A 13,708-nucleotide genomic window follows, 5' to 3' on the forward strand; every position below is an offset into this window, starting at 1 on the left:
GTACTTGCAACTAGAGAGGGAGATAAAATTTATATGCAGCTATCTAATCAATAACTGTATTTCTTTTTTTTTTAAAATATGTTTTATTGATTTTTTACAGAGAGGAAGGGAGAGAGATAGAGAGTTAGAAACATCGATGAGAGAGAAACATCCATCAGCTGCCTCCTGCACATCTCCCACTGGGAATGTGCCCGCAACCAAGGTACATGCCCTTGACCGGAATTGAACCTGGGACCTTTCAGTCCGCAGGCCGACGCTCTATCCACTGAGCCAAACGGTTTCGGCAATAACTGTATTTCTTTCTTTCTTTCTTTTTTTTTTTTTAATATATTTTACTAGGGGCCCGGTGCACAAAAATTTGTGCACTCGGGGGGGGGGGGGGGATCCCCAGTCAGGCTCAGAGCAGGGCCGATTGGGGAGTTGGGGCGCCACCCCATCATGCACAGAGCAGGGCGGATCGGGAGGTTGCAATGCCACCCTCAGTCACGCTCAGGATAGACTGATTGGGGGGTTGGGGCACCGCCCCGTTACACTCAAGGCAGGGTCAAGGGGAGGTTGCGGCGCCACCCCCTGTCACGCACAGAGCAGGGCCAATCAGGGGGTTGGGGCGCTGCTCCCTGTCACTCAGAGCAGGGCCGATAGGGGAGCTGGGGCACCGCCCCCTGTCACACACAGAGCAGGGCGGATCAAGGGGTTGGGGCGCTGCACCCTGTCACACTCAGGGCAGGGCCAATGGGGAGGTTATGGCTCTACCCCATTACACACAGAGCAAGGCCTGTGGAGGGGGGTTGGGGCACCACCCTCTATCACTCACAGAGCAGGGCCAATCCGGGGGTTGGGGCACCACCACTGTTACACTCGGGGCAGGGCCGATGGAGAGGTTATGGTTCTACCCTGTCACACAAAGAGCAGGGCCCGTGGGGGCGGGTGGTTGGGGCGCCGCACCCTGTCACACACAGAGCAGGGCTGATCAGGGGGTTGGTGCGCTGCACCCTGTCACACACAGAGCCGCAGGGCAATCGGGGGATTGGGGAGCTCCCCCCCATCATGCACAGAGCAGGGCTGATCAGGGGGTTTGGGCGCTGCCCCGTCACGCTGATCCCGGTGCCGGGAGCCTCGCTGCTCCGCTGATCCCGGTGCTGGGAGGCATATTACCCTTTTACTATATAGAATAGAGGCCTGATGCATGGGTAGGGGCCGGCTGGTTTGCCCTGAAGGGTGTCCTGGATCAGGGTGGGGGTCCCCACTGGGGTGCCTGGCCAGGCTGGCTGAGGGGCTGAGGGCTGTTTTCCCACTGGCAGTTGACTTAAAAGCTCCCAACCGCTCCTTGTTTTTTTTTTTTTTTATTCTGGGCCAGCTTTAGCTCTGAGGTCTCGCTGCTGAAAACATGGATACAATGTTGCGGTCCAGGGCTGACTGAAAGCTTCTTATTTGCAACATAGTACTAGTTGCTTAGAGTTGCAGTTGAGAGGCCAGCAAGTGAGGCGGGGAACGTTGGAGTCTGCAGTCCCTGGAGGAAGCAAGCCTCCCTGCTCGCTTCAGTGCATGGCTGCTGGCCGCCATCTTGGCTGACAGTTAATTTGCATAAGGATACGCTGATTAGCCAATGGGAAGGGTAGTGGTCGTACGCCAATTACCATGTTTCTCTTTTATTAGTGTAGATTGATTTTTTACATAGAGGAAGGGAGAGAGATAGAGAGTTAGAAGCATCGATGAGAGAGAAACATCGATCAGCTGCCTCCTGCACACCTCCTACTGGGGATGTGCCTGCAACCCAGGTACATGCCCTTGACCGGAATCGAACCTGGGACCTTTCAGTCCGCAAGCCGACGCTCTATCCACTGAGCCAAACCGGTATCGGCAATAACTGTATTTCTTAAATTTCAGTTTTAGTGCTCGCTTCAGCAGCACATATACTAAAAATTTCAGTTTTACCTTAAAACTATAAAAAAAGAAAACATCTCAAATTTGATAAATGTATTAGAATTCTATTACCATTCTCCTTTCTGTGCTGTATCTTGAGAACACGACCTCAAGCCTAGCTGGTTTGGCTCAGTGGATAGAGCGTCAGCCTGTGGACTGAAGGGTCCAGGTTCGGTTCCAGTCAAGGGCACATACCTCAGTTGCAGGCTCCTCCCTGGCCGGGCCCTAGTCACATCTACCTCAAGCATTATGGTATATGCATTTAATGTACAAAGGCACTGCCCTGGCAACTGTGGCTTAGTTGGTTGGAGCATCATCCTGTACACTAAAAGGTTAGTGTTTGATTCCGAGTCAGGACACATACCCATGTTGCAGGTTCGATCCTCAGATGGGGAGTGTGAGGGAGACAACTGATTGATGTTCCACTCTCACATTGATGTCCCCACCCCTCCGCCTTCCTCTATCTCTAAAATCAATTTTAAAAAAGCATGTCTTTGGGAGAGGATTAAAAAATAATATGTACAAAGGCACTAATATTTCTATATTTGAATGTTTCAATTTAAGCTAAGTAACACTGAGTATCTATAATAATAAAAGCATAATATGCTAATTAGACCAGACTGCCTTCCAGATGAAGCCGGGGCTACACGGGAAGCCCAGGTGCTGGGTGCTAGAGGGAAGCTGGTGCTGGCAGCTGGGGGAAGGAAGGCCTACTTTTACACGAATTTCATGCATTGGGCCTCCAGTAAATCTATAAAGGAACACAAAAGCATTTAACTGGTTTTTAACTTTTTTTTTTAAAAGATAATATATACATCAGGGATGCTTAAAGTCCACAAATGAAATTTAAAATTTTAAAATATATATATATATATATATTTTTTTTTTTTTAAATATATTTTATTAATTTTTTACAGAGTAAGGAAGAGGGATAGTTAGAAACATCGATGAGAGAGAAACATCGATCAGCTGCCTCGCCTCCTGCACGCCCCCTACTGGTGATGTGCCTGCAACCAAGGTACATGCCCTTGACTGGAATCGAACCTGGGACCCTTCAGTCCGCAGGCCAACGCTCTATCCACTGAGCCAAACCGGTTAGGGCTAAAATATATTTTTAATGATTTCAGAGAGAAAGGGAAAGGGAGAGAGAGATAGAAACATCAATGATGAGAGAGAATCAATGATCAGCTGCCTCCTGCACACCCCACACTGGGGATCAATCCTGCAATTTAGGCACATGCCCCGACCTGGAATCAAACTGTGACCTCCTGTTCATAAGTCAAAGCTTAAATATTGAGCCATGCCGGGCGGAATTCAAAATATTTTAAGAAAAATTTAAAGATGTTAAATGATTTAGAGTCAATGTAATAAAAACAATCCAATAAAAAGGACAAACTATATTTTAAGTATTAAAAATTCTCATAAAAGAAAATTGGAAAACTAAAAAAATCTAAGCCTGTATTTTTATTATTTATCCTAATATAAAAGACAAAATATAATCCATAGTAGGTATTTATTTTTTTAAAAGCTTCCAACTTTTATGCAGATCAAATGATTCTAGTCAAGAAAAATTTAGGCTTTTACAAGGTAGCAATTTCCAAGACAAAAATGCTGTGACTCTGGCCAGCATGGCTCAGTTGGTTGGAGTGTCGATCCATACACCAGAAGGTGGTGGGTTCAATTCCCAGTCACGCCACATACTAGGGTTGGAGGTTTGATTGCCAGTCAGGGAGTGTGCAGGGGCAACCAATCTCTCTCTCTCTCTCTCTCTCTCTCTCTCTCTCTAAAATAATAAAAATATATCCAATAGGATTAAAAAAATATTTTAAATGTAGTGGAAAGTATCAAAAATCATAATCACTTACCTAGAACCATGCTGGTCTTGAGAAAACTCAACTATGTGTCCAATCAAGTCTCTAAGTTGAAGGTTTGGGAAGCGGTTATTTCTGAAATCTTCCAATAATCTACTTCGGCCTGAAGGCATAATATCAGACCTATTATACCGAAGCCTCGGAGGAGGAAAGAGCTGGCTGCTGGAGCTGAACAGACTGGAAGTGCTGGAAGCACTTCGATACTTGGCTTCTGCTCCGGGGGCTGCAGAGATATAGCGACCACTACCATTTGTCAGTCCTCCTACAACAAAGCAGTTGTGGTTAGCAAATAGTTTTGACAAAGTCATTCCTCAAATAAAAGTCACTTAAACTAAAAATTCAGTCAGTAGAGAAATTTTTCATCCCACTAATTCCTGTATGTTTAAACAAAGAAATAAAAATGGGAGGAAACTCTCACACATTTACTTAATGTGTGTGGCTATGAGATAAGGGGAAAAAAGAGACTAGAAAACACGAGGAAAAACTGTATTTGTTCTTGGCAGTTTAGTTTACAGCATAATTATAACATCTAATATCATACACAAAACCTGTATTTGTTCTTGGAAGCATGGTTTAAAACATCATTATAACAACTAATGTCATACATACTAATATCAATAACAGAATACTGAAACCACCAATAAAACTTTCAGTTACATTAACAAGCAAGTTGCAAATAACTAGCCAACTCAGGTTTTGAAGCCACTGGAAAACGTTTGACTAAAATTTATTTGGAGTATTAAAGGAACACTGAAGGCTAATCTGTATTTTTGGAATATATTTAAAAGCACATTAAGAAGTATATACTTCTGTGTAAAAAAAATCATTTCTTAGTTAACACATTGATAAGTTTTTATAAGTTAAAAAACTACAATAATATTAGACAATAAATTCAAATGACACACTATTTTAAAATATTGTTTAAAAATACTCTCCATAAATACTATTTTATAGATAAGAAATCATAGTAATACATAACATTTATTATTCCTAGAGCTCTAATACTGATCTTTAAGATAATCAATAAAAATCCTCTTTAACTTACATACCATTCTAAACAAGAACAATAAATGGCAGTCAATAGAAACAAAAATAAATATAAGCAGGAAATTGTCCTTAATACATATAACCATTTAAAAGTACTTGACAGTGTCCTTTTAAAAAAGAAAATGTATAAAAAATTGCTAAATGCAGATTTAGTAGTTCAGATTAACAAAAATCCACATCAGCTTTATGCTATTATATACCAACTATATGTAGAACAGTGCTGTATATACAACCAGGCCACAGGGTAAAGATGGTGCCAAGGACACACTGTCGGTGCAAAGTTATAAAGAGGCGCTAGGCCAAAAAAGTTAAAAGGACAAGGAGCAGTAAAAATGTTATAATCCTGGAGTGAACTGCTTTACTTTCAGTCCTCATCTTTACTCTTCTTCATTGAATTTCCCTTCATCCATATTTACTCGAACCCTCAGCCCCCTCTCCAACGTAAGTGCCATAAAATTACATTCACTCCCATGCTGGAAACCTAGTGTCTAACACATGTCTGTTCAGTATACAATAAATATTCATGAGTATTTTATGTAACATCAACTGCCTAAGGGCCAGTTCTATTTCTTTTTTTAAAAGTGTGTAACTTAAGTCATTTTATACACCAAAACTACTAACATCAAATTTTCATGTTACATCTAAAAAGTGAAAGAATTTAGTGTCTTAATACTTGTCTCAATTTCCTATGAACTCTTCTGGTCCACTATTATGATTTCTATTTATATAGTTCCATTAACTGTTCACAACAATAACTGATCACTAGCCCATTCAATTCTTAACAACTCCTTAACCTTTCTGCAGGATAGGGGTGCTATGATTAGCATTCCAATTTGTTTATACAATTTTATTTTCCCACTCAAAGGACCTCTTTGATGATGTCACATTACACTAAAACCTACAGCATCCTGCTAGAGTACATACTCTATATTCTTTAGTCTAGTTTTCACATCATTATTCCAAACCTATTTCTTACACAAATTTCCTAGTACTGCCCTAATTGTTCACTGCCCCCCCCATGACTCTCTGTATTGTTGCTTATTATTACCTCAAACATAAAGACTAATTTTTTTCTCTTGTCCTTAATACACTAAAAAAAATTTCAACACCAGTTCAATATACATACTTACTCCAGAAATGACCATGTCAGTTTTATTTGATATCTTTCAAGTAGTCCTACGAACATGCAACAGAAATGTCTAGATATTCTTTAATTACATTCTATCAGCAATTAACATCAAACTCCTCATGCTGACAACTTAAAATGTCTAATACTGTTAAACTGCCTTGAGTTTAAAAAATCTCGGTATTTCGCCTGGCCAGTGTGACTCAGGGGTTGAGTACCGACCTATGAACTAGGGAGATCACAGTTTGATTCCTGATGAGGGCATACGCCCGGGTTGTGGGCTTGATTCCCAGTAGGAGGCGTGCAGGAGGCAGCTGATGGATGATTCTCATCATTGAGATTTCTCTCTCCCTTCCTCTCTGAAATCAATAAAAATATATTAAAAAAAAAATTTTTTTAATCTTGAAATTTCACTTCTAGAAGACTAATTAGTATTTTCACGTATAAAACTAAAAAAATATTTCACTCAGGGCAGGATACCCTCTTTTCTCTTACAAATTAAGAAGCATTTAAAACCTAATTTATAGCCCTGGCCACTCTGGCTCAGTTGGTTGAGCATTCTCATGCACTGAAAGGTCACGGGATCGATTCCCAGTCAAGGCACATAACCAGGCTGTGGGTTTGATCCCTGGTCAGGGTGTGTGCGGGAGGCAACCGATCAATGTTTCTCTCTCTCTTTTAAATCAATAAAAACTATTTAAAACCCAATCTATAACATATATTAAACATTTTAAATTTGGCTTTCAAAACATTGAAAACATGTCATCCAAAATCTATTTGGGGATTGAGGGATATTCTACAAAACTACTGGTCTATAATCTTCAAAAATGTTGAGGTCATTTGATAGTATTACTACATTATTGTTAATTTCTTCAACCCCCTTTGATAACTGTGGCTATATTTTTAAAAATGTCCTTATTTTCAAGAAACATACACTGATGTATCTGTGAGTAAGGGACATTATGTCTGCAACTTCCTTTCACAAATGTAAGGAAAAAAATTGGGTGTGAGGGGAAAGGGAGATGAAGAGAGGGGGAGAAAGAACAAAAATGATAAAGTAGCCCTAGCTGGTTTGGCTCAGTGGATAGAGTGTCGGCCTGCAGACTCAAGGGTCCCAGGTTCGATTCCAGTCAAGGGCACATGTCCGGGCTGCGGGCTCAATCCCCAGTAGGGGGGGGATGCAGGAGGCAGCCAATCAATGATTCTCTCTTATCACTGATGTCTCTCTCTCTCCCTCCCTCCCTCTCTGAAATCAATAAAAAATATTTTTTAAAAAAAGATAAAATGTGGGAAAATAACATTTAGAGTATCTAGGTGAAGAATATCCTGGAATTATTTTGTATTAAGTGTTACAACTTTCCCATAAGCCTGAAATTATTCCAAAATTTGTTAAAAACAATCAAGCAGGTCATCTATATTCAAATCACTGCTACTGATAGTGTAAAGGCGTAATAGTCCATTCAATTCATCACTGACATCCCCCTATCATTTACCACTTCTTAATCACTATCTAAATAAGAGTGTAGAGGACATGAAGATCTGTATTATAATTTCACAGATGAAGTCACTATGGTTCAAATGATGTGATTTACACTAGGTCAGCCAGGACTCTTAGACCAGAGCTTATCACACAAGTGTGCTGCTCCTTATGCTATTGACATAGTTATCTTCAAGTTCATTCATGAAACTGAAAGAAGGTGAACACCCTTGCAATTATTCTAGTACAAATTATATGATTTTATATGTTTTCATTTAATTCCCTTGAAAAGTCTATTGTTTTAGAATCTTTCCCTAGTAAACATCAGAATTCAAAAAGATTTTAATACTGGGAAAATCACAGGGGAGAAAAACAATGCAACAACTAAAACCACTTAAAGTCTTTTTACTTTTCCTTCCTTTTCCACCTCCTTAGGATATGGAATGATAGCTCCTCAACCTATCAGACCTGTGTGTTCTTTTAAAAATACAGTTTCATCAATCTTATTTAAGACCTACTGAATTATCCTCAGTGGATAATATTTATTAAAGAAACAACAACAATGTATCTGAAGGTTATTCTGATAGAAGGTTATTCTGATAGAAGAGTTTGGCAGATAAAGAACTAAAATCAAGGTAATTTATCTGTATTATGCAGATAAATAATTTCATTTTATAGCAGGTTGTCAACTACTTAAAGTAAAAAAAATCATAATCCAAGTAAATTCTGGGTTCTGAAGACTACAACTACATACAGGCTACTAGGCAGAGTCCATTTCAGAAGGCAAACTTCTGCCCTAGCTGGTTTGGCTCAGCGGATAGAGCGTCAGCCTGCGGACTCAAGGGTCCCAGGTTCGATTCCAGTCAAGGGCCATGAACCTGGGTTGCGGGCACATCCCCAGTGGGGGGCGTTCAAGAGGCAGCTGAATCGATGTTTCTCTCTCATCGATATTTCTAACTCGCTATCCCTCTCCCTCTCCCTTCCTCTCTGTAAAAAGTCAGTAAAATATATTAAAAAAAAGAAGGCAAACTTCTAGAAAGGTCAAGAAATGTTAACATGATAATGGAAGATGACTAGTTACTTAGAGTAGGCAAAGAATCAATGGTATAGTAGCTGGAAAAAGTAGGGGAAAAAAGACAATTTTATGGCATTAATTTTGGTTACCTCTAGCTCATTAACAGATCCACTTAGTACTTTTAGTTTAATATTTTTTCTATGATCAGTTTTCAAAATAAGTATATGAAACATTCAGCCATGGATAATCTGATCTGTGTGCTGCTAGACTTTAATGGGGAAAAAAGACTTCACAGCAGTGCTTTTCAATACGCACATAAATCATTTTGGGATACTGATTACACATTTCTAAAAGGACAAAACTGGTCAGACCTTTGTCTTGAGTCCTGGCATCTCATTTTAAAAGGTTTTATGTGTTCAACATAATCAGTTTCTTTACAAAGCCCATTTTAATTAATATTCAAAATTGATACTATTTGTTAGACCCTGAGAATCCATGGCATGTAGGTTTTTTGCTGAGAAACAAAAAAGCAACGATCTCATCTATGAGCCTAATTCAACCTAAATATCTGCCTATTAATATGACATTGTTTTCCTCTTATACACAATAACTGTTATTTAAAAGGCAGCTACCATTTATTGAACACTCTTTGTTGGACACTTAGAGAGTAAACTGCATAAAATGCTATACTGTGCTGAACTGTGTTCCCCTGAAAGTTTGTCTTTTGTTTTAAGCCACTTGACTCCAGTAATTTGCCACAGCAGTCCTAGGGAACTAATACAGATTTTGGTACTAAGAGTAGGTTGCTACCAATAATTAGACCGAGGGTTTTTCCTTTTTACTATTATGTCTGCAATGACAAGCAGAGTTCAGGTCAACAGAAGGCAAGTAGTTAGGAAGAAAAAAAATGCATTAGGGAAATGATGGGGGACACAATCAATGGCTCATATGAACATGCAAAGATTATGAGTTAATTATGAATTAAAAGGGAAGTGTAAAGTCGTCTGTAAATTATGAATTATTCCTTTCCAAAGTGTGTCTCTGCATGTGGGCGCTACTGGAAATTTCAGTGGGATAATCCTTTTTTTATAATGAAAAGTTTAGCACCTGGCTGCTAAATGTTAATAGAATCTTTAATGTCAATAGAATCCCCACAACCTTTGTGACAGGCAAAAACTGTTGTCACACCTTGGTAACCATACTAGGTATTTTAAACAAGCACTCCAAGTGATTCTGATGCTGAACCACTGAATCTGATCAAGTGTTTTCTAGTCCTAACCCTGTGATTATCCTAACTGAATTAACTGGTGAAAAATTCTGTCACTGAAGCACAAAAATCACATTTAATGTATTAAAGGATAATGAGTAAAATTAATCATTGTGAACCCAAAGTAGAACTAAGATCAGTAACTTTGTGTACAGAAGTGAAACAAAATAATTTCTCCATATAAGTAATACTTTTAGAATTTCTACTCAACAGGTTTCATACTCATCAACAAATAAATGACTTTTAGACACACAAAAAGGTTGAAGCAGTGCTTACATTTATACCACCACGAGAACCTGTAAGTAATATTCTACTGAGGCTGAATATGCTGTTCTGTGGCCTATCCCTGAGTCACCTGCCTGATTAAACATTCTTATTTCATGAAGTAGGTAATATGTTTGGACTTTAAATGTCTAGACAAGAACTTTACTATAAATCTCAAGAGTAACTAAAGTGAGAAAGGTATCTAGAAGTCTAGTAATCTTATACACAACTTAAAAACATAACCATGCCACTTTGAGATAAACAGTCTGAGCGGCTGATTAGGATATTGTTATTTATACACTTTGCAAAGTTGTTCAGTTAATTATAGGCTAACAGAAAAAGCAAGGATAGTAACAGGAATCAGAATTGTGTTCTAGCCTCAGTTCTGTCATTTATTGTCTCTTGGGCTCATGTGACCTATAATTTTATCATCTTTACTGGGCATATCACTCAGCCAGTCTATGTTAATAATTAGGATGAAATGAAATAATGAGCATGAAGGAACTTTAGAAAACTACCAAATGCTATTCAGTTATAGAGAACTTACTACTTGGTAATAGTACTTCCAATGAAAGCTTTAAAAAAATTAGTTTTCTGCATATATGAAACTCAGAAAAACTGCACACAGCTTTGCAACCAATTTGAACAGATTTGTTTTAATTCTTAGACATTTCATTCTAGAGAAGTTGACTATATGTGCCAAAGGTCAGCAGTTTTAACACATGTAACTACTACTAATAGGAAAATGATCTTAAAAGTTAATATCATCCTGCTCACACACTTAATAAAAATTTTGCTGTGATTAAGAGAGAAGATAGGTTATAAAATTTTCTAATCCCTAGCAAGCTAAAGTACTATGTGATTACTAAATACATGATGTTAATGAATCTTCAGAACCAATAGCCACCTTTCAATAACGAATTTCACTAAATACAAAGCTTGGGTTACATGTTTTAGTGTACTTTTCTTACAAAAACCCCCCCACAAGCCAGTTCAAAAATGAAAAGGCACAAGGGAAAATATCCATTAGTTTGTCATGCCCTAAATTAAATACATATACAGAATACAGCTTTTACCCAAGAAGTTTTGTATCAACCTAGTTACTATGAGCATAAAGATCGGAGTAAACAAGAAACCACTAACATTTCTAACATTTTAAAAGTTTACTGAAAGAAGGAAAGAGAGGAAACAAGGAAGGAACAAACTAGCCAGCTAGCTCCAGGTAGAAGAATAAAATAATAGTGGAAATCTTTAATGTTCTATCACAAATAGTGAAGTATCTTGAAATAAGATGCTGATTTCTATCAGAGAGAATGATTAAAAGTAACAACTGCAGGTAGAAGACTTTTCCTTATCACTACAGATAAATACATGAGAAATTAATTCAAGTATTATTCAACACTGAACCTGATGCCCAAAATTTGACACTGACTACTCTTTGCATTTTAAAATAAAAATCATTAAAGTTCTCTTTCCTTGTTCTTTTCACATGTTCCTCTGATCCACCAGTAATTTAAATGCTGTTTGTAGAGTTGAAGTCAACAAGAGAACCAATCTGAAGGAGCTTCAAAATGGCTCCAAATGGTAAAATTTTGGGATTAGCCGAAACCGGTTTGGCTCAGTGGATAGAGCGTCGGCCTGCGGACTGAAAGGTCCCAGGTTCGATTCCGGTCAAGGGCATGTACCTGGGTTGCTGGCACATCCCCAGTGGGAGATGTGCAGGAGCAGCTGATCGATGTTTCTAACTCTCTATCTCTCGCCTTTCCTCTCTGTAAAAAATCAATAAAAAAAAAAAAAAAAAAAAAATTGGGATTAAAAAAAGGGCATAAAATTGATGTCTCAGACTGCAATGGACAGAAACATATCAACTAGTTATTAAACTCCATCAATTTACAGGTACGATGACTGAAAAAAAACAGTCACCTTTAGATGTTGCTAGGACATCAACTCATTCTCAAAGTTAGAAAATCAAGGGGAAAAAAATCAAGCATTATCCTAACTCATATATGAACTATATATTTCACGGTAACCTCACAATTGATGAGGAAAAGTTCTTCTTCTGGAAAAGTTCCAGCCAATAAATGCAGAACCACAGAATTAAGAGTATCACCATTTCATAACTGCTGCAGAAATAGTTAGGTAATGATCAAATGGACAACCTCACAATAAAGACACCAGACATGTGTCTCCTGATAGGAGTACAGAACCATATCCTGGCCAAGATGATAAGCCAACAAACCAATCATTAGATCAAACCCCTAGGCTTAATTCCATTTTATAGGAAATACAGAGAAATAATGTTAATATGGAGGAACATGTTAAACACTATTATTGCTTATTGCTATAAGCAAAGTCAAGAATATGGGAAAGGCAACAGGAACAAAGTTTCTTCAACAAATACATGGAAAGAAAAAAGAAAAAAGATGAAGGGGAAATGGTTCCTATAAAAAGACATATCAAATAAATTTAATGTATGGACCTTATTTGGATCCTGATTCAAACAATACAATTGGAAAAAGACATTTAAGTAATGACATTTAAGGAATTAAGAGTAATGAGAAATTACTAATTTTAAAAGGTATGATAATGACATTGTGGTTATAATTGTTTTTTTTAAAAAAGAGTTGCTCTTTGAAATTTCATACAAGAAAATGGAGGAGCCTGGCTGGCATGGTTCAGTGGTTGAGCATTGACCTATGAACCAGGAGGTTGGAGTTGGATTCCCAGTTGGGGCACATGCCCTGGTTGTGGGCTCGATCCCCATTGGGGGCTTTCAGGAGGCAGCCAATCAATGATTATCTCTCATCATTGATGTTTCTGTCTCTCCCCCTCCCTTCTTCTCTGAAATAAATAAAAATATATATTAAAATGAAACATCTTTCTTGGGAAACCAGAAGCACTAAATGCTGCCATTAGGCTTTTTCTGTGAAAGTGACTAGCACGAGCAAAGAGAGAACTGGTAAGAAAAAAAAAAAGTTCACATGTTTTATCCAAAACTTTAAAAATGTAGCTATCAAGGTCTATCATTAAGTATAATGATTGTGTGTCTTAAAATCTCAGTAACTTGGAACTAATTCCAACCAATTCTAATGAAATTGAGAACTTTATCTCATGATATTATACTCCTAATGTGTGATTGTGAGCTCAGTAAAATTATTTTTAAAATGAATATGCAAATTCATTTCCACAGGAATTTTATAAATAATCACAGCCCTGATAACTTGATTTATAAAGAAATCCAATTAAAGGACATACAATTTAAAATAGTTTTTAGACCAGAGAGCATGTAAGTCTTGCATCGTGACTGAATCACAGGAAAGCAAAGGATCAACTATTTCCATGAACACTAAACCAAGAGCAAATTTATGAAATTATTTTCAATCCAGCAGAGTCTATTCCTTGTTAACAATATTGTCTGTCATACTACAATTAAAGCCAGAGGAAACTGGAGAGTATACAAGAAAGTAATCTACAGATAATTCTAATCAGAGGTATATTAAAGTATCAGATTTCAAGGTGAAGGAGTTTAATTAAGGGTACAAAGTATCAGGATAATGTAGAATTGCTGGCCCAAGTTATGATTTCTCGTAATTGACTAGAATTCCTTCCTTAAGCATCTATATAGCTAGATTTTTACATTCTAAAATAAACACACCTAGATTGCTACTTAATCATAGAGACATTGGAAAAGTAATTTTTAACCCAATTTCTAAGCAAC

The 13,708-nt window shown here is 37.9% G+C and overlaps 1 protein-coding gene across 9 annotated transcripts in view; it reads right to left on the reverse strand.

Moving 5' to 3' along the window:
- Positions 1–13,708, reverse strand: part of PUM2 (pumilio RNA binding family member 2) — a 74,623-nt gene that overhangs the window by 12,005 nt on the left and 48,910 nt on the right. For all 9 annotated transcript variants that reach the window (XM_070428749.1, XM_070428747.1, XM_070428746.1 and 6 more), the window contains one exon: positions 3,789–4,056. In XM_070428749.1, coding sequence (XP_070284850.1) covers positions 3,789–4,056 — 268 coding nt within the window. The remainder of the gene's footprint in view (positions 1–3,788; positions 4,057–13,708) is intronic.

Source organism: Myotis yumanensis, unplaced genomic scaffold (assembly GCF_028538775.1).
Source record: "Myotis yumanensis isolate MYYU_CA2020_CCGP unplaced genomic scaffold, mMyoYum1.0.hap1 SCAF_11, whole genome shotgun sequence".
NCBI classification, from domain to species: Eukaryota; Metazoa; Chordata; class Mammalia; order Chiroptera; family Vespertilionidae; genus Myotis; species Myotis yumanensis.